The following is a 20321-nucleotide window of genomic DNA, read 5'->3' as shown; positions in this document are numbered from 1 at the left end:
GAGAGTGCTTTTTGATCAACTTATTCCAAAAATACACAGTTATCAATTTATACAAATGTTGATTTATTTATCCCCGAATCTGTTCTTACATTTTAAATCCCATTACCTTTTAACAGACATCTTTTACACTGTTACTTTTATTTTTCTGTTTTTGTTTCTTTTAGTGCACATGCATTATGTTGTATGAGTATGTCAACGAGTTCTTCCTTTGACATGATTGACAGTTTATTATCCAATCATACTATCTCAATATTGCGACGTCTAAGACGTTCACCAATGACCACTAAGAAGGCGGGACTTTCCTGTGTCATATGAGGAAATCATTATTCCCAAATAGGAAAAAGCCAGAAGGTACTGAGGGGTAACTTTTTGACTGTCATATTATAGTTTTTAAGCAATGATGTTTCGTAAATATCTTATGTAAATTCGTCTTTGAACTTTAACATTCACATAAATTAAGAAGCCACGTGAATGTTTGTGATACTTGAGCTAGCATAGTTAGCTAACGTAAATATGTTGTTCAGTTTTATCATTGATCGTTACTCCAGAAATGCCTCAAAAACCTAAAGTTATAGGTTTATTTTTTCTGCCTAGTTGATCGTGAAGGAATTGATTTACTTAGACATCTGTTTATGTAGGAATGAAGCGGGGACACTGGCGGTCAGGCTGGCGGAAGAAGAGACCTCGTTCAAACAACGATGAGCAGGAAAATGGGTAAATGATACTAACTGAGCTCATAAGTTTACTTGTCACATTGCACAGACCTTATTTTTCAGTAATCATGTCTATATAAATAGGAGAACAAGGACCCAGAGTCAGTCTTTGCCAATTTATTTCATGCTAGTCATACAATTTTTCATACAATGTGACCAATATTCATGACATCACGTTTTCTAGTTCTAACAGCACAGCAGATACTGGTACAGTAGACACTGGTACAGCAGACACTTCAGGGTCATCCTCTCAGTCCATAACACCTGCACCAGGTGAACTCCTTTTCAAATGATCCAGTGTAAAATTGTTATTTTGAATAAATTGTTTTCATAGCAAACAGACTCCTTTAACCCAGTTACATCATTTATAGATTTACCTGGCTTCTACTTTGACCCAGAGAAAAACCGCTACTTTCGCTTGTTGCCTGGACACAACAACTGTAACCCTCTGACAAAAGAGGGGCTGCAGAAAAAGGAAGATGAGATAACAAGATTGGCACTGCTGGCAGAAGATGATGCTCCTGTGAAGGTGACTTGCTTTTGTTACATCCACTGATATTTAAACAAAGTGCATACTTGCAGTAGTCCTGTAGCATTTTTGCAATTAATGCACTGGTTTGTTCTTCAGCCTTCGATGTGCAAGCCAAGTGGTTTACTTTGTCCACCTTGTTTCTCACTGTTGTGTTCAGAAGGCACCCAGGGCTGGATTGAATTCTGCATTGCTATTACAGAAGAGACATCTGGGTCTGCTGCCCCCAAGCTCCTATTCTAGGTATGGCAAAATGACCTTAGTTGGATGTAACTGTCATGTACTTATTATATGGCAGTAGGTTAACTTCCCCATTTTTAGCCAAGACCACGGTAGGAAAATACAGTAGGATTATCTGCTTTTTAACCAATATGGTGCTTGAGAGGGGTTCTTAAAACCTTGCTCAGCACCAGCCAATGTTTTTACCAAACAAAACATAACTACATGAATACACCCACCCACAAACAAACATGATACATCATAGCATTTGACTTTAAGTTTCTATGAAAACACATTTAAAAATCCAAATCTAGTGTCTTTATACGACTGATCTTGATGTTTTGCAGGTTCATCCATGAAGTGAAAGTCACTGGGATGCAACGTCACAAGCTGGACGTGCAGAGCTCCAACTCCACCAGCCCAAACACGGACAACTTCCATCTCATAGTTGTAAGTCTCATTATATCAGAAAAAAATATGTTAGAAAAATTGTAGGGTTTCAGCAACTAGATACTTTAAATTGTTTTATCTTGAGGAACACTTGTTGGTAAATAGAAAATGTTGATTCTCATCAAAATGGTCAGGCATCTCAAGAAGAGCAATGATTGAATTTTATTGTGATTGAACCCATTGTACGTCCATTCTGAATAACCTTTCAAGTTTTTGCATGCTTCTTGAAAAGCTTGCTGAAGCAGGGATAAGTTTTGGCATTGATGGTGTCCTTTTTTCAATCTCATCGTATTTCCGGTTCCTTTTAGGCAGATTCAGCTTGCGAGCGAGTTTTCACAGTGAACGATGTATCGCACGGAGGTTGCAAGTACGGCATTATGGACTTCCAAGGCTGCAGAAAAGGTTCACTGTCAGTGGAGATGTGTGATAACCTTTATTTTACAAACCGTAAGGTAAGATTGAGAACTAAATCTGTTTTTGAATCAGAGCACATCTGAATCTGTAGTCTTATATTATAGTAGTAACGGATGATCTTTTTTTATTAGGTGAACTCTGTATGCTGGGCTTCAGTGACACATAAAGACTCTCATGTTCTGTATCCTTTGTTGGGCTCAGATTTTATAAATCAAATCCTCAATTTAATATTTGTATTCAGATTATGTTTGACTGGATTTAGCAATTGCAGAATTGTTGTGGTTTAGATCATACCACACAATCGACACCGGAAGTTGTTAAAAAACGTGTTCAGGTTCCATATGGAATTAACTATTGGTTAAAGAAGTGTTTTCTTTCCTGACAAGTCTGTTCAGGTTGTGTTTGGTGGGCTTTGCTCAGACACCCGGCTGCGTGAGCTTGTTACCTGCTTCTCTTTTCAGCAACTTAAATCCAGGTAAAAATATTGTTTACCCCAGATTTCATCTAAAATGCTTCGTATTTGTCTGTATTAAGCTAAAGGGACTTAAATGTTTCTGTAGATCAGCCAGGGATGCTTTGCAGTTTTAAAATCTCCACAGCTTGGTCATGTGCATGGTGCCTTAACCCACAAGCTGATAAAACCTTCAGCACTGGTGAGTTTTTGATTCCTGGTATGTGTATGCGTTTTTACATTCACTATGATATAATTTCTATATTTCTATACACCTAGGCCTTTCTCGGCGTGTCATATTGACGGACGCTGTGACTGGACGCAGGGCAACGTACTCCTCTGGAAGTGAAGTTCTAGCTCAACAGTTTACCCTTAGGGTGAGTGGAAAATAAATATTTTTTAAAAGGGCACTTGCTCACAAACAATTTTATTTGTTGAAGTTCAAAAAATGTAAAAGTATATGAGTATTTCATGTTGATATTTTGTGCCTACACTACAAACTTGAAAAATAATGTTCCAGTAACTTGTAGCGTACTGATTTGCTTTTTAGGCTCCTGTGCTGTTCAACGGCTGTCGCTCAGGAGAGATCTTCAGCATCGACCTGCGGCAGCGTGACAGGGGACGCAGTTACAGGTGGCAGACCAGCCGCTTCTTCAAGAGTCATCCATCACCTCTCTCCGTCTGCTACAGGATGAGAACTACCTCCTCGCTGCTGACATGCTGGGCCAGGTCTGTCTATGATTAACAAATGATTACAGGAAATCAGATATTGCAAACATGTAATATTTGGAATTTTTCCCATATATTTTGTTACTGAACAGATAAAGCTCTGGGACATCCGTGTTAAGCGGTGTGTCAGACAGTATGAAGGACACGACAATAAGTATGCCTACCTACCCATTCATGTCAATGAACCGGAAGATCTGCTGCTTGCTGGTACAGCTCTTTCACGTTAACCATACACAAAGCTACTAAGTAATGACATTGTGCTTATACCAGTACTCTGTTTATGCTGTTTGCAGCTGGTCAGGACTGCTACACCCGGCTCTGGAGCCTCCGAGACGGTCATCTCCTCAGGACGATACCTTCACCCCACCCTGCAGGGAAAGACTCGATCCCTAATGTGGTGTTTTCCTCCCAGCTGGGTGGTAGCAAAGGGCCACCTGGACTGCTTATGGCCGTTCGCAATGATTTGTATTACTACTCTTATAACAAAGACTATCAGGATGGGTCGCCAGTGAAGGATCAGTGCTAGTTGCAAAATCTTTACCTCGGATGACTTACGGGATTGTTGTGTGATGATGACGATGTGGAAAGTTTTGTCTGTTTACTATTGTTAGAATGCCAAACTATGTGAAATGTTGCCAGTTGTACCATCTGCCTTTATTTTTTTATATTTAAGAGTAATATTCTACATTAGATGGTGGATTTAGAACACTTGATTGACCTATAAATTAGAATTTTTCAATGAAAACATTTAAATTAAAGCTTTTCGTAACTATAAAGTGAACTTGTGTCAAAAATGTAAGTGTTACATTTTATATCCTAAAAGTGCAATTCACATTGTTTCTTTTTAAAGGTTAAAAAGAATTACATGAAATATGCTGCAATTTTTTAAAAGTAGAGAAATGGAACAACTGTTCATTATTGTTCATGGAAAATGACAAAATACAAGCTTTGTGGTTCAAATGAATTAAGCACCCATTCACTTTTACACGTTAACCACAATATTTGTACTCAAGTTTAAATTTAATTTGCATACAAGGTGCAGATAACATGATTTTATGAATTTGTCTGTCATGTTTAGTCATCCACGCACAATGCCTCACTGAGTCTTTGATAAACATATTCTACATAAATGTTTTTTGACCAAGAAAACAGTTTAGCTGACAGTGATAATACATCAGGGGCTGAATAAGAGCAGCTACTGTATGATAACAGGAGAATGTTAGATCCCATGGATTAATCAGGATTGGCTTCTCTTGCATAAATGTAAAATCTTTTCGAAGCCATATACAATAGGTTGTGCAGTTTCAACATGGCTTTGAGTCAGTATGCAGTTAAGAGGGATACATTAAAAAGATTATTTTTGAAATCGTAATAGTCCTGACTGTTTAACATAAATGAGAACTTAAATTATGCTGAACAACATCTGATAACTTGATCATGTGACCAGCTTAATAATAAGCAGTAAATTATAGAGACAAAGAGGAATGGACTAAAATCTACTGTATATCAAGGATAAAGGAATGCAAAACAACCTTGCATTTTAAAAATGAAACAAGCAGGGTATATAATCAGTCCAAGGACTGAAAATTGAGCAACGCAAAAGAACGGTAAACAAAGATGCTTATATGCTAAAACTACTGTTTGTGCACATGTCTAATGCATCCTGTAGTGGCCATATATTACCTCTCTTCACCCACAGGTAACGTATTGCATGACAAACAAAGGATTGTCAAAAGACTTGACATACTTTTTTTTCATTTGATGGATTTAAACCTAAAAAAAGGCCATTACACATCTTAAACTGTGAACCGCTTGCGTGAAGAGCATGTATGTTGAAATGACAGTGTTGGGGAAGAAAGCAAAGATGTTTCTCTTGCTTCGCACAACCAATAGGATTTATTGGTTTAAGAGCAATGCTTCCTTCCCAGCCAGGACTGAAACACAATGGCCACAAATGGGGTGTCTTATAACGTGAAGTAACGTTCAGTTCTGCTAGAGATCTCCAGGTTTTTGGTTACAGGTGATGCACACCCTCACTGGATGGTCCCAACCCCTGGAGGGCACGGCCCGACGATCTGGGGAACAGTCGTTACATATTCCTTGTCCACATGCACGGCAGTGATGGATAGAAAGACGCATGTTAAACTCGCGTTGGCACTGAAAGCAGCAGTGGATGTCTTGATCAGGTACCCAATAAGCTGGACGGGCTGCGTCTTTTACCAGGCCTAGAAAATAAATGTATGTACACACAGTTGTTTTATGTATTTGATAATTCAAGGACTTAAAGGATAGTTCATCCAAAAATGAAAATTCTATTACTCACCCCTTGTCATTTTAAACCTACATGACTTTCTTTTTTCCTTAGAACACGAAAAAAGATATTTTGAAGAATGTTGCTTACCAAACAACAGCAGTACCCTTTGACATTTATTTTATGGACACAAAACCTATTGGCAAGTCAATGAGTACCGCCGTTGTTTGGTTACCAAAATTCTTCATAAAGATCATACAGGTTTGAAAAAACAAGATGATGAATAAATAATGAAAGAATTTTCTTTGTGGCTGATCGATCCCTTTAACTACAAACACAGCTCATAATTTCTAAAACCAAATCTGATTTTGCGACTGACTGTTCTCACAATGTCATTCTGAAAAAAAGTTCTTTTTTTAATTAAAAAAAATTACATTAATCAACACTTTGTGACAGCTTTGCAAATTTATTAAAACAATTTCATGATCATTATCCATGTATTTTGTGCCATTTTGCTTTTCTTCTACTCTTACAAATGCCCCAGTCCCTGCAGCTGAAAAACACCCCCACATCATGATGCTGTTTCCACAACACTTTACTGGTGAGATGTTATTGTACAGGTGCTGAGCAGTGCCCGGGTTTCTCCAGACATGATGCATGAAACTGAGACTCATCAGACCAGAGAATCTTGTTTCTGACAGTTTGAAAGATGCGTTAAAAAAACGTTTTTGCATATTTCAAGTATTCATGTTTCTTCACTGAGCAAAGGCTTGAGTGTGGCCACTCTGCCATAAAGCCCAGATTGGTGGAGTGTTGCAGTGATGTTTGTCCTTCTGTAAGTTTCTCCCATCTCAATATATGATCATGGATCTCAACCAGAGTAATCATCAGCTTCTTGGTCACTTATTGCTTCTAGCTTATTTGACTGTCAATACTGCTCTCACCAAGACCCTTCTCCATCGATGGCTTAGTTTGGACAGGAGATCAGCTCAAGTAAGAGATCTGATGGTTCCAAAGCCCTTTCATTAAGGATTAATGGAGGCTTCATGCTTCTGTGAACCTTCAATACAGCAGATTTATTTCAGAAGTCTTCCCCAGATCTGTGTCTTGATACAACCCTGTCTCAGAGCTCTACCTCCAGTTATTTTGACCTCATGTCTTGGTTTAACTTTGATAAGTATTTTCAGCTGTTGGACCTTTTATTGAGAGGTATGTGCCACTTCAAATCATATTATTCAATTGAATTGGCCACATGTTAACTCCACTCGACATGTAGAAACATCAACAAGCAAGACTAATAATTCTGAGCTAAATGTCAAGTGTCCAAGAAAAGGGTATGGATACTTATTTCAGTTAAAAAATGTTTTATAAATTTGCAAAGTTGTCACAAACCTGTTTTTTGTTTTGTCATCATTGTGCATAGAGTGTAGATTAATGTATTTCTTTTTTATTTAAAGTAGTTTAAGATTGGGCAGCAACATAACAAAATGTGCATAAAATGAAGGGGAAGAATACGTTTGCAAGGCACTGTATATATCCAGTATACTGCATCTACTTTGGTTTCCCAAGTAAGATGCTTAAAAGGAAGCTGTTGTCGCTGAAAAAAGGACTGTCTAAGGATATGTCTATCCAAACAGCATGAGCTCACGAGGGAACTTGTTGTTTTTAACTTTTTAGACTACAATGGTTCAAATAAGCAATAGGTTAGAAACCGTATACTCTATACATTATTTCCAATGTAAAAATTAACATCATGTTAACATTTGCATTGTGATACTCACCAAGAGGGATGTCTATGGCTGTCACTACGGCTCCTAATGTGTTCTGAACAGCTTCTCCCACTTTCCTGGCGATAAGAGTCCCACCACCTTCTTCTTCCAGAGCTGCATCAAGTAGTTCTGTGTAAGAAACAGTATTGATATTGATATATTAGTGATTGCACTGTATGCTACAAGACAATATAAGACTGCACCTTAAAGTGGGCGTGTAATATCTTGAGAATTATTCAAACTTGTAAAATATGTTTTTACTAAATGTATTTAGTCATTAATATGGCCTTCTCGATGAGATTATCTCCTAGATAAAGTCATCATGAAGCACACTTCAAATCTTAAAGAATTTCATTTAAAACCTCTATTAGCTTTGCATGCACTTTTAATGCAACATCAGAAAAATACATACAGTAAATATAAATATATATATTTACTGATCTGATGTGTTCAAAACAAAGTGTGGTTTACCTTCAGGGATGCCTCTGTTTTGAAAGCAGGCATCACAGACCCGCACAGGTGCCAGTCCCCAGCCTCTCTCAGGGACCGGCCGTGTTTTAGAAGAGCAAGAATCACAGAAACCTTCTCCACAGGCCCGGCAATGGTGCTTTGTGTCATTATCCTGGAATGATTCTCCACATTTGTAACATCTCTAAAAAAACGACAACACTCCTGCTTTAGTGAAACTTTCAACACTGTGTGAAGTACACCACTCTTTACAGGCAAGTTAAAAATGCCTGGCATTAAAACTCACAAGGATGAGAGAGTTTGGCTTCCAGTAACTAGGGGCAATCTGGTCTGTCAACCAGGCAGTGACAGCTTTGGCAGGCTTGACACTTAGTTCCGAAACAGACTGAGCCATATAGTTCACACCATCCAGAAGTCTCTGTGCGGCGTTGTTGTTGTCCTTCAGGAACCCGTCGGACTGCAACGGAAGGATGACAGTGAGCAAACCTTGTTCTTTTTGCCATTTAAATATAAGGAAGGCACATGGAACAGCATACAACAGAAGACTTCTCTCACCCCAGGCCAGACGTGCTGGATCTCAGTCCGGACCACTGTATCAACAGGGTCCTGGTTTCCATACCAGTATTGCCTACTTCTATAGATCACTGAGCAGTTTGGACACTCAATCACATATCTGAAAATAAAAAATAAATACAGTCTTCTACATGCAAAACGAGTGACTATACGTCAATAACAGGACTCACCCAGACCAGGCATAAATCGCCAGACCGAACCAAGGCGAGTCAGAGGACGCTGTTGTCTTTGGAACCACAATGACCTCCTTGCCACTTTCGTAACAAGCCTGAAATAGCATGTTTACACATAGTTAACGTGGGAATTCTCAAAGCATTTGTAATAGTAGGTAGGGTCTAGTGTTGCTTTGTTTATGACCGACCTTGCATGTGTAGATGCGATTATCGTAGTGGGCGGAGTAACGGCAGCGGTGTTTAGCTTCGTGCGTAACAACCTCCCGTAGATGATTCATGCTGTTTTTGCAGCCTGAGCTGAAATAAATACAAACAATCATCTTTACTATTGTTCATGAGTTATTCATCTAGGTTGTATGTTGTAGAAGGAAGTATTAGCAAGGATTTTGTCTTTTATCGGCATGACGCAGGATTTATTGACTGCAATGGGAAAGTTTGGCCACCTGACTTGTATTATTGACTGAATATATATAAGTTGAATGAACAACTTATGTAAATATATAAACAAACAGTTTGTACCGGTTTTATTTAACTATTTTTATTTACAAACTGTAAATCGCTCATTTTTCCAACCTTAACTGTTTGATTCGACACAATCAATATACCCAAATTAAAATGTATAAATATAAATAAATGTAATTCCAACAACAACTATACTTTATTCAACTATACTATAAATTATTCTTCAATGCTGTCCAAAGAATTTAAATATTCTACTGCCTAAATATGAATCTATAAATATTTCATTTACAAGCAACCTGTCCAAAAGAACAGATTCCCAACAATGACTTCAGACTGCTGTTGTAAGGGTTTAAAAAAAACAGCATAACAGATTCAGAATAAGAGTGAGATCTTAGGACTCACCCACAACTGAGGCAGATGCTGGAACAGGTAAAATACTCATCTGGAAAGAACGAGTTGCTTGCCAGATGTTCATCAGGAATATCTCCACTGAAGCATTCACTTAAAGCCTTGAAAGCAAAAACTTCTTTGAGCTATACTGTAAATGTGCAATTTATGATCGTAAATAGTACCAATGTTTCTTTCTGGCTTACTTTAAACCAACGCTTTCTTCCCAGTCACACAGCAGACTCAATGACATGAAAACACTCACCTGTAGGGCCTTGAAGATGACACCAGCGGTTCGTGGTGATCTTGTAGTGTTGTTGTCTAACTGCAGCTCCAAGCTCCGTAGCAGGCCGCTGAAGTCAGTGGGGGGATTGTGGGTACGGGTTCCCCGGTACTGTATTGAACTGAATGCTTCAGGAAAGAGGCCAAGCTTTCTAAAACGTTCCTGAAGAAGCCGCTCAGCTGATTCTGACGGCTTGTCTACAGTGCAATGTGAGTGAAGAAAAGGCACCGATTTTTTTTATCAAGTCTATCACTTTGTGATTACCTATAGATAAACAAGGCGGCAAAAGACTGACCTGAACCTAATAACTTGGTGTGGACCGTCTCATGGAAGATGATGACAGCGGGACCAAGAGTGGAAAGGGGTACATCCAAACCGCAGCGGGCAGTGGTGGCTTTTAGCTCCTTCGTAAAATGCTTTAGATACGCATCGGACGCATCCCCAAGAAACTTAAAAAGGTCATCGTGCAGCCGGTCAGCATGCGTCCGATAGATGACCACATCGGACACGGCGAGAACTTTTAACAGGAGGCGGGTCCTCTGTCCCTGATGGGTTCCTGCCCCCAGGAGTCCCTCTGTGTCAACAACTACCACCTTATGAATAGGGTCAAGTGCAGCCCACACCCCAACAGTGCAGGATTCCTGAGTTGGGGACGTTTTGAAGACTTCACGACCCAAAAAGAAAGTGTGATTGAGGGTGTGGGATTTGCCCTCTCCGGTGTTGCCGAAAATAGACACCACCTTGAGGAGCTCGTCGGGACTGCAGGCTAAATTCCTCACGAATTCATGCTCATCTATCATCTGTTTGGGGGTGACAATATAAACATTGCATAAAAGCAAGTAACACTATCGTTTTAAGCATGCAAAAGTAGTTCACGTACCTGCATGTCTTCTTTTTCATCCACTAAAAGGAAGCTAACGACTTTTTCTAAGGAAGCTTTTAAAGCATCCAGCTGCTCATCTCCAGTGCTGGGGTTCTCTTCGGCGGGTTTGGGTGGAGGGTAGGCAGCGATCGGATGCTTCTTTTTACTAACCCCGCTATGCGTTCGTTTCTGACAGTCCAAACACAGATTGATTTTACATCCCTGACAACGGACCACCGCTCTCAGGCGACCCCCGTTCACCCCGTCCCCTTTGCACGAATCGCAGTACGGTACGTGGCCAGGTGAGATGCGGATTCGTTCGTGGTTCCTCATGCGGTCCTGGCGGTGGAGCTCCAGCTCGCAGCGGGTGCACTGCAGGCTGCCACACTCGTCGCACTCGAAGGCGGCTTCATCGGACCCGCCGCACGCGTAACTCTCCTGACAGAACAAAACCCCGTTCAACCCCTTTTCCACCGACGAGCCTTTGCCGCTCATTCTAGATGTTTATATAAAAGCGAGATAGCAAACAAAATGTAAAGTATTAACACTTTTTAACAGTAAATATATTGACCGGTCGGATCCGATATGACGCTTCTACATAAATTGAATCAACTAACGTTCCCGTTACAGCAGAGGCCAACCCGAATGTACAACAAACAACGAGACGATATATGTACCGCTTTAGGCTCGAATAAATATAATCATATCTGATTATTGCACTTGCGATGTTGAACAATGTCTTCGTGCATTGAATTTCATTGGAATTCAAACGGTGATGTGTCAAATTAAGACACTGGCTTAAAATCAAATATTCAATATGAACTATAAATAGATCTGTTGAAATCCGTATAGAACTGGCACTAGATCAGACTTTTCTAGCTTGTTGGCGAAATTAAAAGTGATCAAGCCGTCACAAACGAGAACAACTGAAAACGGTCGAAATGAAATAAACACTAACAGCTACAAACGAAGGCTGAAATCGTCCTGGGCTTTTGTTACTCAAGATAGCTAAGATTAGCATACGTGTCTGCAAAATCTCCCCAAATATTAAATAAAACAAACACTGGGGATAGAAATATAACTTATATAGCTGAACTGCTCGCTGTCTGGTATCACACAGACTGTTTAGAGAATGTTTACACAACGACAACAGACTGATCAACACAGCTTTGACCGAACAAAACAGCAAAACAGGGTGATTTCGAGCAAGATTCACACCACAATTGTCATCAAACAAACTGCCAGATTCCCCGAAACATCGCACACGACGACGACTATTTGACAAACACAGATTTAAAAGCCGGGTGACTTTAAGATGACTGTTTTCCCCAACAGCTTGTAAAATGATTCCCCTCCCCGGTAGATGTTGGTTAATGTTGTTGCCAGGTCAGATCAGCTGATCGGCTTGTTTTCACTGTGGAGCTGGAGAAAGGTCACGGAACGCAAAGCCTGACGGGAGATGCAGTCCATTGTTCACAAATCCTACAACCACTATCCTTTTCCTTTTTAAAGTGACATATTTTTATTTTTGATTGTATTACCGTGAAATTTTACAGATTTAACGCCTCCTCCGTAAATTTAGGAACAAGTCTGTTTCTTGCAATTTAAAGTATGCAGTGTCATGGCAATGAAACTGTACTCTTTTCCCACAATGCAACGCGTCGTTTTTAGACATCCGAGGTCACCGCCGTGAATGTCACTAGATAATTATACAGCAGTGTTGTGTATTTTTCATCACTTTTCAACAAATGTTTTGACGTCGAGTTATTTGTGTAATCCAGATCAACATGGCGGAGGAAGAGTTCACAGACATAAATGGCAACTCAATTTCTTTAGATTGTCAAACGCACTCCGCTTTCTGCAGAGAGTTTACTGTTAACTCGCCCAAGCTGTCGTTGCGAAAGGTGATGGTGTACACATGCTTGATTTGGATATTTGCTTATTCAATATTTTTCTTCACGGAGGTAAGACGTCTGTTAATGCGAGGGTATAAACCTGCGTGCATGCATACGTTACTAATGTTAATATGTCATTCAATGCGTTCACATCTAGAATACGGCTTTCCTCTCGAGCGCAATCATCGTGACGCTGATCGGAATGATGGGTTATATTCACTTCGTGAAGGTGGATCGGGAGACGCTTCTTATCATCGGCTCACTTGGTGTCCAGCTGTCTTCAGCTTACGCATCTGGACGACAAAGCACGACCTTCATTGAAATGAACAAACTTAAAGACATTGTTATCAACGAGGCTGTTTATATGGTAAACATCCATGCGGTTTCTCAGAGTCATCTGCAGAAGAAAAAAAGCAATAGCCTGCAAATTCTGTTTTTCATTACAAACAACAGAATCAACTCTAAAAACAAGTCATTAATGTGGTGTGTTTTAATCTTATTCAATAAGATTTAAGGTTTTATTGGTTTACATCTGCCAGATAACAACCCACCTGAACCAGAGAGACCCCTTTAGTAGTTCATTCAAAAGTAGTTGTTTAACCATAATTGACGAATTACAATCCGGTTCCCAAAATAATCGACTTAAAAATGTCTAAAGTGCAAAAATAACTTTGCTACAATAAAACTCAAGTTAGTGATCCAAAGAACATAATTCTCAGTTTAACCAATACATCCAATATAATTTATTTCTGTGAGGGTTTCTGATATTTAGTTTTTCTTAATGCATGTACAATGATGCATATTTTGTAATCCAGAAATAGTCCGATGCTCAGTGTGAGGTCTGCTAATCATCACTTTGTATGTTTCAATTACAGCACAGTATCATATACTATCTGTGCATTCTGATCAAGGATCCAGTAGATCCTGACAAGGTCACCAGTCTTGTTCCTCTTTTCCAGGTAGGCATTTTCTCATTCACCTGGTAAAGCGTGTAAAAAGTTGTTGTTGCACTGTGAAACCAAGATCATTGGAATTTGTGACATGTCAGCCACATATCTCTGTGAATTAACATGTTGCATGCTTCTTCCAGAACTCAAAGCCTCGACTGAATTGTCTAGTGCACGTGTACAGAAGCTGTCAAGAGATTCTTGCACAAACAAGGTGACGGAGAGGTAATGCTTATGTGGTACCTGCTGTAGATTTTTTACATAATTTACATTGTTCCATCTATATATGCTTTATAGCTGTGTGTTTCTTTTACCTCACAAAGTCTTTCTATGAAGCAGGATAAGATTGGAAAACTCCAGAGGAAACTTAAGTGTGTTGTTACCTACAGTGCCATTCCCTTTCTAATGTAGGCTTTAGTAGTGATTTGTTTGGTATGTTTTGTTCACATAAAATTAGCTGCTATAATACCCTTTATTTAAAACATTGTTATATAATGATCAGACGTTTAGTACTCCATTTTAACTGTATATTTATATAAACTTCTCTCCTGCTGATTTTGGTATTTACGCTCTTTAATATGTTTGTGTTTTTATATAAATGTCAAAAGTGTGATTAATAAAGAGAAATCATGTACACTGTTAAACATTTTGGTCAATAAAATGTTTATCAAATTGGCTTAACAATTAATTCGAACTACTATAGATTTTTAAATGTATTTACATTATGTTTTGTTTTTCATTTAGACCTTAAACAACCACTAGGTGGACATGTGTGCCGATTTTTTACCTGGAACAAAATCCTGACCAAAATCAGTTTGTCAGATATTGATGATGAAATTTTTCCTGTTAGGTGCTACTCTGATTTTAACAAACCAATATTTTATTTAGAGCTTTATTATTTTCATGACATTCTCTCATTAAAGAATCAGTGAACATGTAAAACTATATTGCAAGGACTAAAGTAAACTCTTTGACAAACCGGGTGATTTTAAGATAATTTTTTCCCCAAACAGCTTGTAAAATGTTTCCCCTCCCCGGTAGATGTCGGTGAATGTTGTAGCCAGGTCAGATCAGCTGATCGGCTTGTTTTCACTGTGGAGCTGGACAAAGTTTAAGCCTGATGGGAAATGTAGTTCATTGTTTACAAATCCTACAACAATGATCCTTTCCATTTTTAAAGTGAACTCTTTTTTTATTTTGATAGTATAGCCATGAAAAAGTACCAACTTACCATCTTCTTTATAAATTTACAAATGAGTCTGTCCCTCTATTCTATTTTCTGTATTTTTATATAAACCAAACTCCAGCTGATTTTGGTATATACATTCTTTAATATGTTAGTGTTTTATATAAATGTCAAAGTGGATTAATAAAGAAATTTAATAAGGAAAATTATCTGCACTGTTTAACATTTTTCTCACTTAAATGTTTATCAAATTGGCTCAACAAATAATTTGAACTACTTTAGATTTTTAATTTATTTACATTACGTCATTTACAGTGATTTGTTTCTGTCTTTTGACAATAAACAACCACTAGGAGGACACGTGTGGCAATTTTTGAACCTGGAACAAAATCCAGACCAAAATCAGTTCGTTAGATATTGATGATGAAATCAATAATTTCCTGTTTGGTGCTCTCTGATTTTATCAAACCAACATTTAATTTAGAGTTTAGTGCTTTAATGACGTTCTTTCATATTTAAGAATCAATGGACATGTAAAATCATATTTCAATGACTAAAGTATATGCTTAAATGTTTTATGTACCTATAATAAAATGAAACAGAAAAGCTGTTTTTTAGATTAAGGTATTTTAGTGCTTTGTAAACAGATTTTATTTTGTCACATTTGGTGTGGGTCACTAGAGGGATTATGCTAATCCATCTCATTCGCTTTTTGGTGTGTCAGCATTTAATTTTGTTACTGCTTTTGTCAAGGAATTGTTTTTCCTCTAAAGCAGTTTACATCTAAGATTCGGCATACACGCTTATCTGACTGTAACAATGTGCCATAAATTTAATTCAAAGTCTGATTGTGTACCTCTTCAAAGTGTTCAAAATGCTTCTGGGTCAAATGTTAAACATGGTTAAATAAATTCCTATCTAGAATTGTGACTAATGTCATGAAATGGAAATGTATACTGTATACCGCCTGTGCAGACTAGAAGACAGACAACAGAAGGCCAGTGAAGCCTTCTCGCAATATCAGTTTCATATTATTTCTGGACAGCAGCTGTTGCCAACATCCATCATTCCAACTCGAACTACCTTCTGCGGTCTCCTGAAACACAAAACTAGTCTTTGTTTCGGTGTTTATCTCTGCGTATTCCACCATCCCTCACGTGTTTTCCATATCACCTCCGTCCTATTTTATTAAACTGAAAGTTCCTTATACGAACGACTGGCTGTTTTGTGCTTGAGGGTGAGGGCTGTCATTCAAGTTTAGCTGTAAGAAAAAGAAAAAAGAAACTGCCATTGTTTATCTGTGTCCCTCCTGCTTTGTTTACACACAGTTAAAACTTAGCCTTCGCTTTTAAGAGCAACTGTGAGCAGTGATTAAGAAACCCACACATGTTGCTCCTCTGACTTGTGCTTAAACCACACTTAGGGACGAATGGATCCTAAAGGTCAGAGTTCAGAGACCTTGTTGTTATTCAAATATTGCTCCCATGATGCACCGCTTCTATCCCTCTGACCATTTGGAATGACCATTCCCACCGAGGCTGTAAAAACAACTTAGGGGCTCGAAATGATCCTGTTAGGTCTCTGTGAAGATGCTCCTGACGGGATAATCATCCCTCCTGGAGGTGTGAACTTCCCAGGAACTGAGCTCGGGGGTGTCAGTGTGGGAGTGACTGTACTGCAACCTCCAGCCAGCAGTCGTAAACACACTTTCCACCATCAGCACTCTTCCAATAAATTGCGCTCATTACTTTGTTGCACGGATTAATGTGTTTATACTGGGTCCGTCTCACCCTGTCAAATGGCTTAAACACTGTTTACATATTTTTGTGTATACATGAGCATTTCAGAGGCACATGAGTTTGTGTTCTTGCAAGGTTATAATTCAGCATTTTTTTGCAGATGTGCGTGTGGGCGCACTCCTGAGTGACTCCAGATTTAATGCGCAGAAGTTAAAGAATGTAAACAGAGGCTTAATGCCCACTTCTGATGGCCTGAAGGATGGGCTGTTTTGGAGGGAAACATTAGTGTGGGAAGGGTGCAGGAACCCCACTGTGTCGGGAGTTCCCCATGCTTTTGCTCACAGCCTCCCATGGGCTTTTACTGTGTGCTAAGGTGTAACATTCACAGACCATGAAGCAACACAAAAACACCCTGGTGATAGAATACGGATTGTAAGAGTTACTCCCTTCTCCAGCTGCAATCATCTTGTCAGGGGCCGTCATTTTTTGTATGCATTTTGCTAACTCGAGAGTTTAACTAAGTCAGGGTTACCGAGAGATAAATGTTTGTCCTTTAGTGTTATAGCTAGGTCACTTCGCAAGATTCAAATCAATGTATTTATTTAATTATATTTATATAGCGCTCCTTACAATGTTGCAGTGTTTCAAAGCAGCTTTACAGGAAAGAAAAACAGAAAGACGCAGGATTCAATACAGTACTCAGAGATCGAGTAAATCTAACAATGTGCATGAAATTTACAGAAGCCTATAAGCTGAGTTTATATCAGAAGTCTAATGGTGAGCAAGCCAACGTGGCAAGGTGGTGAGGAACCAAAACTATATAACTAGATACCAGACTCAGAAGGGAGTCCGGTCCTCTGACGTGTTACAGCTGCATTCAGCGACTACTGGGTACATTTTGATGAATTTGGAGACCAGATGTAAACACGGGTCCAGAAGTTCTTCCGTTTCCAATAAATTATTTTAATTTCAATTCTTACATATATAATTAAATCTTAGAGATATCAGTTTAACATTTTGTCGGTTATAAATATTCCGTTGTTTGTATTTTTTTTTCAATTGTTTGTGTAGTGTTAAAAAACTCAATCAGAAACCAGCTCTAGATCAGCATTGTTTACATTTTCCGAAGTGGTCTACAGTCCTAAGCATCTACAATCTCAAGATATCTGCTGTTTTTGCAGTTTAGTTGTTTTAGTGTCATTGATATATTGACACAACTTGCAGTTTCTGAATTTGTTAATCCAACTTTTCATGTTCAACTGAACAAATTCCAAAACTGCAAAATGGGTTGACCTAAACAATTTAGTTGAAACCACTAAACTGGTTTTACAGTTTGTCATTGTGCATATAGTATTGACACAAATACACAACAATAACAAACAGAGGACGTTCATGTAATTAAATCCTCATTCAGGAGAAAATTGTCATGCAAATGAACTCCAGAGAGAGGTTCTGTTTCCTAAAGCCCTCTGAGAAGCTTAAAACAGTATCTCAACTGTCCCTTCCATATTTTGACCTAGCTGCATGGATACAGGAAGCTGTACTTTAAAGACTTACTGCTGTGCTTTCTGAATGCTCTCCATCCCCCATCTCCGAATGACAAAACTTTTACTGGAACTTAAAGCAGAAAGCCTTTAGACCCCACCCCTCCAGCCTCAAATTTTCATTTGATTTTGGCTCTAAACTCATCAGCCCAATCTCTCAGGCTGTCTCAATAGGTGTACGCAGAAACGTAGAACAGGTGTTGTGGCAATGCATTATTTGTCACCTGAACCGGCCCAAGGGGATGTTGAATCTCTCCCACCACATTACCAACTGATTTGTTTCAAGCATGTTGACTGTAGCCTATTAAAAACAATGCCTTTCAGAGCACTGTCACAAGCGCTTTTACTTCCCTGAGGTTCGTTTTCTGGACTCGAAACTGTGTGCTTTCCATCTGCCTCCACTTGAACTTTCACCTAGAAATAGATCCACAAGACAAACTGAATTTTCTAAGCCACTACTGTCAAACACCCGAACGCAGGGTAAATTAGCTATTTAAGCAGTTATTTTTGTGACATTAGGTCATTTGTGATCAAGTATGATCAGTATACAGTAAGAAAACAGGTTGGATTGACATCATTTACTTTAAATCCACACCCAACTTGAACAATGACAGTAAATAAACTACAGGAAAGCATTATTTAGGCCAGGCTTAATAGGAAACATGATTAGACACATTAATATTCATTGGTAAAGAGCAATGGGGCGTGCTTGTGATGATGATAAAGACAAATGGGGAAATGTATGGATACTCAAAGAGAAATTCATGCTTCAAAAAGCCGCATTGTCAAATATTTTGCAAAGAACTGCTTGATGTTTACAATATGGTAGCTTAAGCCTTGAGTTTAGGAAAATCCTTTATAGAAAGAGATTTAGATTTTTGCACTTCCCTTCGGATTCATTTGTGATGTGATCTGTTTAAGCAGTTGTTAGTCATCTGTAGATATCATTGTCTTGGTCTGTGTAAGCGGATGTAGATGTGTAAACCCAGCTCTCACATTACCTCACCAGCAGTGAGCTGAAGGCAGGGCCGATAGTCGTAGATGTTCTTCCAGTCAGACCGGCTTTTTTGGACTCGGTGGCTATTAAGATGATTGGTGAGACAGAGCTTGTAAAGCCGGTCAGGTGAGCGTTTGCTTTGTGAACACATCTTAAGCCTCGTGCAAACTTCCTCAGGGGATTTTCGACAAAATCATCAGCTCACGTCTATCAATGACATTTGGCCTGGATGCACTTCACATAATGGGTTTTTTGTTTTCATAGATGGGTAATACTCATCACATCTTTGGGCTGTATAATGTTTCAAAACTAATATGATATTCAACAGTTCACTTTGAGAACAGTTGAAATGTGAAATTAATTTCTTTACTAGTAGGTGTTTAAGAATGTAGTAAATACATAAAAAATGTATGAACAATGTGATATACACCCACATGAAATAAAGAATCCGTTCATATCGGTGGCCTAATGCAGGCTGATTTATTTAATCTGAAGATGGTCTGACTATTAGATGAGGCATGAAATTGATATAGTTAAAGCTGACGTTTTCTTTTTTGCTTTCGATGAAAGGATACTTACTAGATTTCTGTACAATATCAAAACTGCTTGGTTTGGGTTTACAGTTTTTTCCCAACAATCCACGTCATTGTATTTTTGTCCATCATTTTAACGATGAAAAGAATGCAAAACTCTTAAAAAACTGTCAGACGGTCTCATTCCTTCTTAATTAATAGGCTGACCAAGAACTATCTTCTTTATGTCAATGCAACTAAAAATATACAAATGACCCAAAGGCCAGTCTTGCATATGTAGCATTCTTACAGTAACACTATGATTAGAGCTATCGGGCTGATGAGAATACAGAGGTTAGGAATCTCTCAGATCATTCTTACAAAGGATTATGAGGCTCGTGTTGGAGTTGCTCTCTATTCTTAGCTCAATGTCAAGAACCACTCGCTTCAAACTTATTGAGGTCAGGAAGTTGTCTGAAGCCTGTTCGTATTTTGCACTGGAAGAAACTCTATTAAATTCCCATTAATGTATGATTAAAAACTGTTTAAAGGGTTAGTGCACACAGAATTATTAATTGAATGTTAGTTTTTGTGTTTCATTGAAAAAAACATTTGGAATGAGAAGTAAACATCTGATTCTACACACAGAGGAGGTTAATGGGGACGGGGACTACATTTACTGGTTTTCAACTAAAAACAGAAGACTTGTTATGCAGTTTTTGGCAGTTTGTTTACATGACAACTGCATTTTGGAGCCTAAAAATGCAA

At 38.6% G+C, this 20321-nt stretch overlaps 3 protein-coding genes across 5 annotated transcripts; 2 read left to right on the top strand and 1 right to left on the bottom strand.

Moving 5' to 3' along the window:
* Nucleotides 1-319: 319 nt before the first annotated feature.
* Nucleotides 320-4357, top strand: wdr21 (WD repeat domain 21). The gene is given in 15 exon segments (XM_056764114.1): nt 320-351; nt 639-714; nt 898-986; nt 1085-1242; nt 1403-1485; nt 1809-1911; nt 2220-2363; nt 2457-2506; nt 2721-2800; nt 2886-2978; nt 3056-3153; nt 3327-3426; nt 3429-3505; nt 3598-3712; nt 3799-4357. Coding segments are annotated over 14 exon segments (1497 nt in total). The 5' UTR covers nt 320-351; nt 639-640; the 3' UTR covers nt 4032-4357.
* Nucleotides 4358-4506: 149 nt separating this feature from the next.
* Nucleotides 4507-12156, bottom strand: zfyve1 (zinc finger, FYVE domain containing 1). Its single transcript, XM_056764113.1, has 11 exons — nt 10752-12156; nt 10167-10671; nt 9854-10068; nt 9604-9710; nt 8928-9036; nt 8737-8834; nt 8549-8666; nt 8280-8450; nt 7997-8177; nt 7538-7654; nt 4507-5730 (listed from the first exon to the last, which is right to left on the bottom strand). Exons 1-11 carry the CDS (start codon nt 11226-11228, stop codon nt 5498-5500), a joined length of 2331 nt encoding a protein of 776 aa, XP_056620091.1. The 5' UTR covers nt 11229-12156; the 3' UTR covers nt 4507-5497.
* A 221-nt stretch (nt 12157-12377) lies between these two features.
* On the top strand, nt 12378-15251 carry pigh (phosphatidylinositol glycan anchor biosynthesis, class H). 3 transcript variants are annotated; one of them, XM_056764117.1, is made up of 5 exons: nt 12378-12697; nt 12786-12995; nt 13504-13587; nt 13719-13800; nt 13915-15251. In XM_056764117.1, the coding sequence occupies exons 1-4, from the start codon at nt 12521-12523 to the stop codon at nt 13791-13793; spliced, it is 546 nt and encodes a 181-aa protein (XP_056620095.1). In that variant the 5' UTR covers nt 12378-12520; the 3' UTR covers nt 13794-13800; nt 13915-15251. The 3 variants fall into 3 exon arrangements, with proteins under 3 accessions (XP_056620095.1, XP_056620094.1, XP_056620093.1); XM_056764116.1 differs by having other exon boundaries at nt 13899-15251; XM_056764115.1 differs by having other exon boundaries at nt 12382-12697; nt 13719-15246.
* The last annotated feature ends 5070 nt before the right edge of the window (nt 15252-20321 follow it).

This window comes from Triplophysa dalaica, chromosome 13 (genome assembly GCF_015846415.1).
Source record: "Triplophysa dalaica isolate WHDGS20190420 chromosome 13, ASM1584641v1, whole genome shotgun sequence".
NCBI classification, from domain to species: Eukaryota; Metazoa; Chordata; class Actinopteri; order Cypriniformes; family Nemacheilidae; genus Triplophysa; species Triplophysa dalaica.
This window is presented reverse-complemented; position numbering and strand designations above follow the sequence as displayed.

What these genes read in the sequence shown, in the direction of transcription:
- zfyve1 (XM_056764113.1), bottom strand. Translation starts at nt 11,228, where the DNA reads ATGAGCGGCAAAGGCTCGTCGGTGGAAAAGGGGTTGAACGGGGTTTTG. An exon ending in ATGAAAAAGAAGACATGCAG is followed by an intron (nt 10,672 to 10,751) that starts GTACGTGAACTA and finishes ACCCCCAAACAG; the next exon opens with ATGATAGATGAGCATGAATT. An exon ending in AGCCAAACTCTCTCATCCTT is followed by an intron (nt 8,178 to 8,279) that starts GTGAGTTTTAAT and finishes TCGTTTTTTTAG; the next exon opens with AGATGTTACAAATGTGGAGA.
- pigh (XM_056764117.1), top strand. Translation starts at nt 12,521, where the DNA reads ATGGCGGAGGAAGAGTTCACAGACATAAATGGCAACTCAATTTCTTTA. An exon ending in CAATATTTTTCTTCACGGAG is followed by an intron (nt 12,698 to 12,785) that starts GTAAGACGTCTG and finishes GTTCACATCTAG; the next exon opens with AATACGGCTTTCCTCTCGAG. An exon ending in TCAACGAGGCTGTTTATATG is followed by an intron (nt 12,996 to 13,503) that starts GTAAACATCCAT and finishes TTTCAATTACAG; the next exon opens with CACAGTATCATATACTATCT.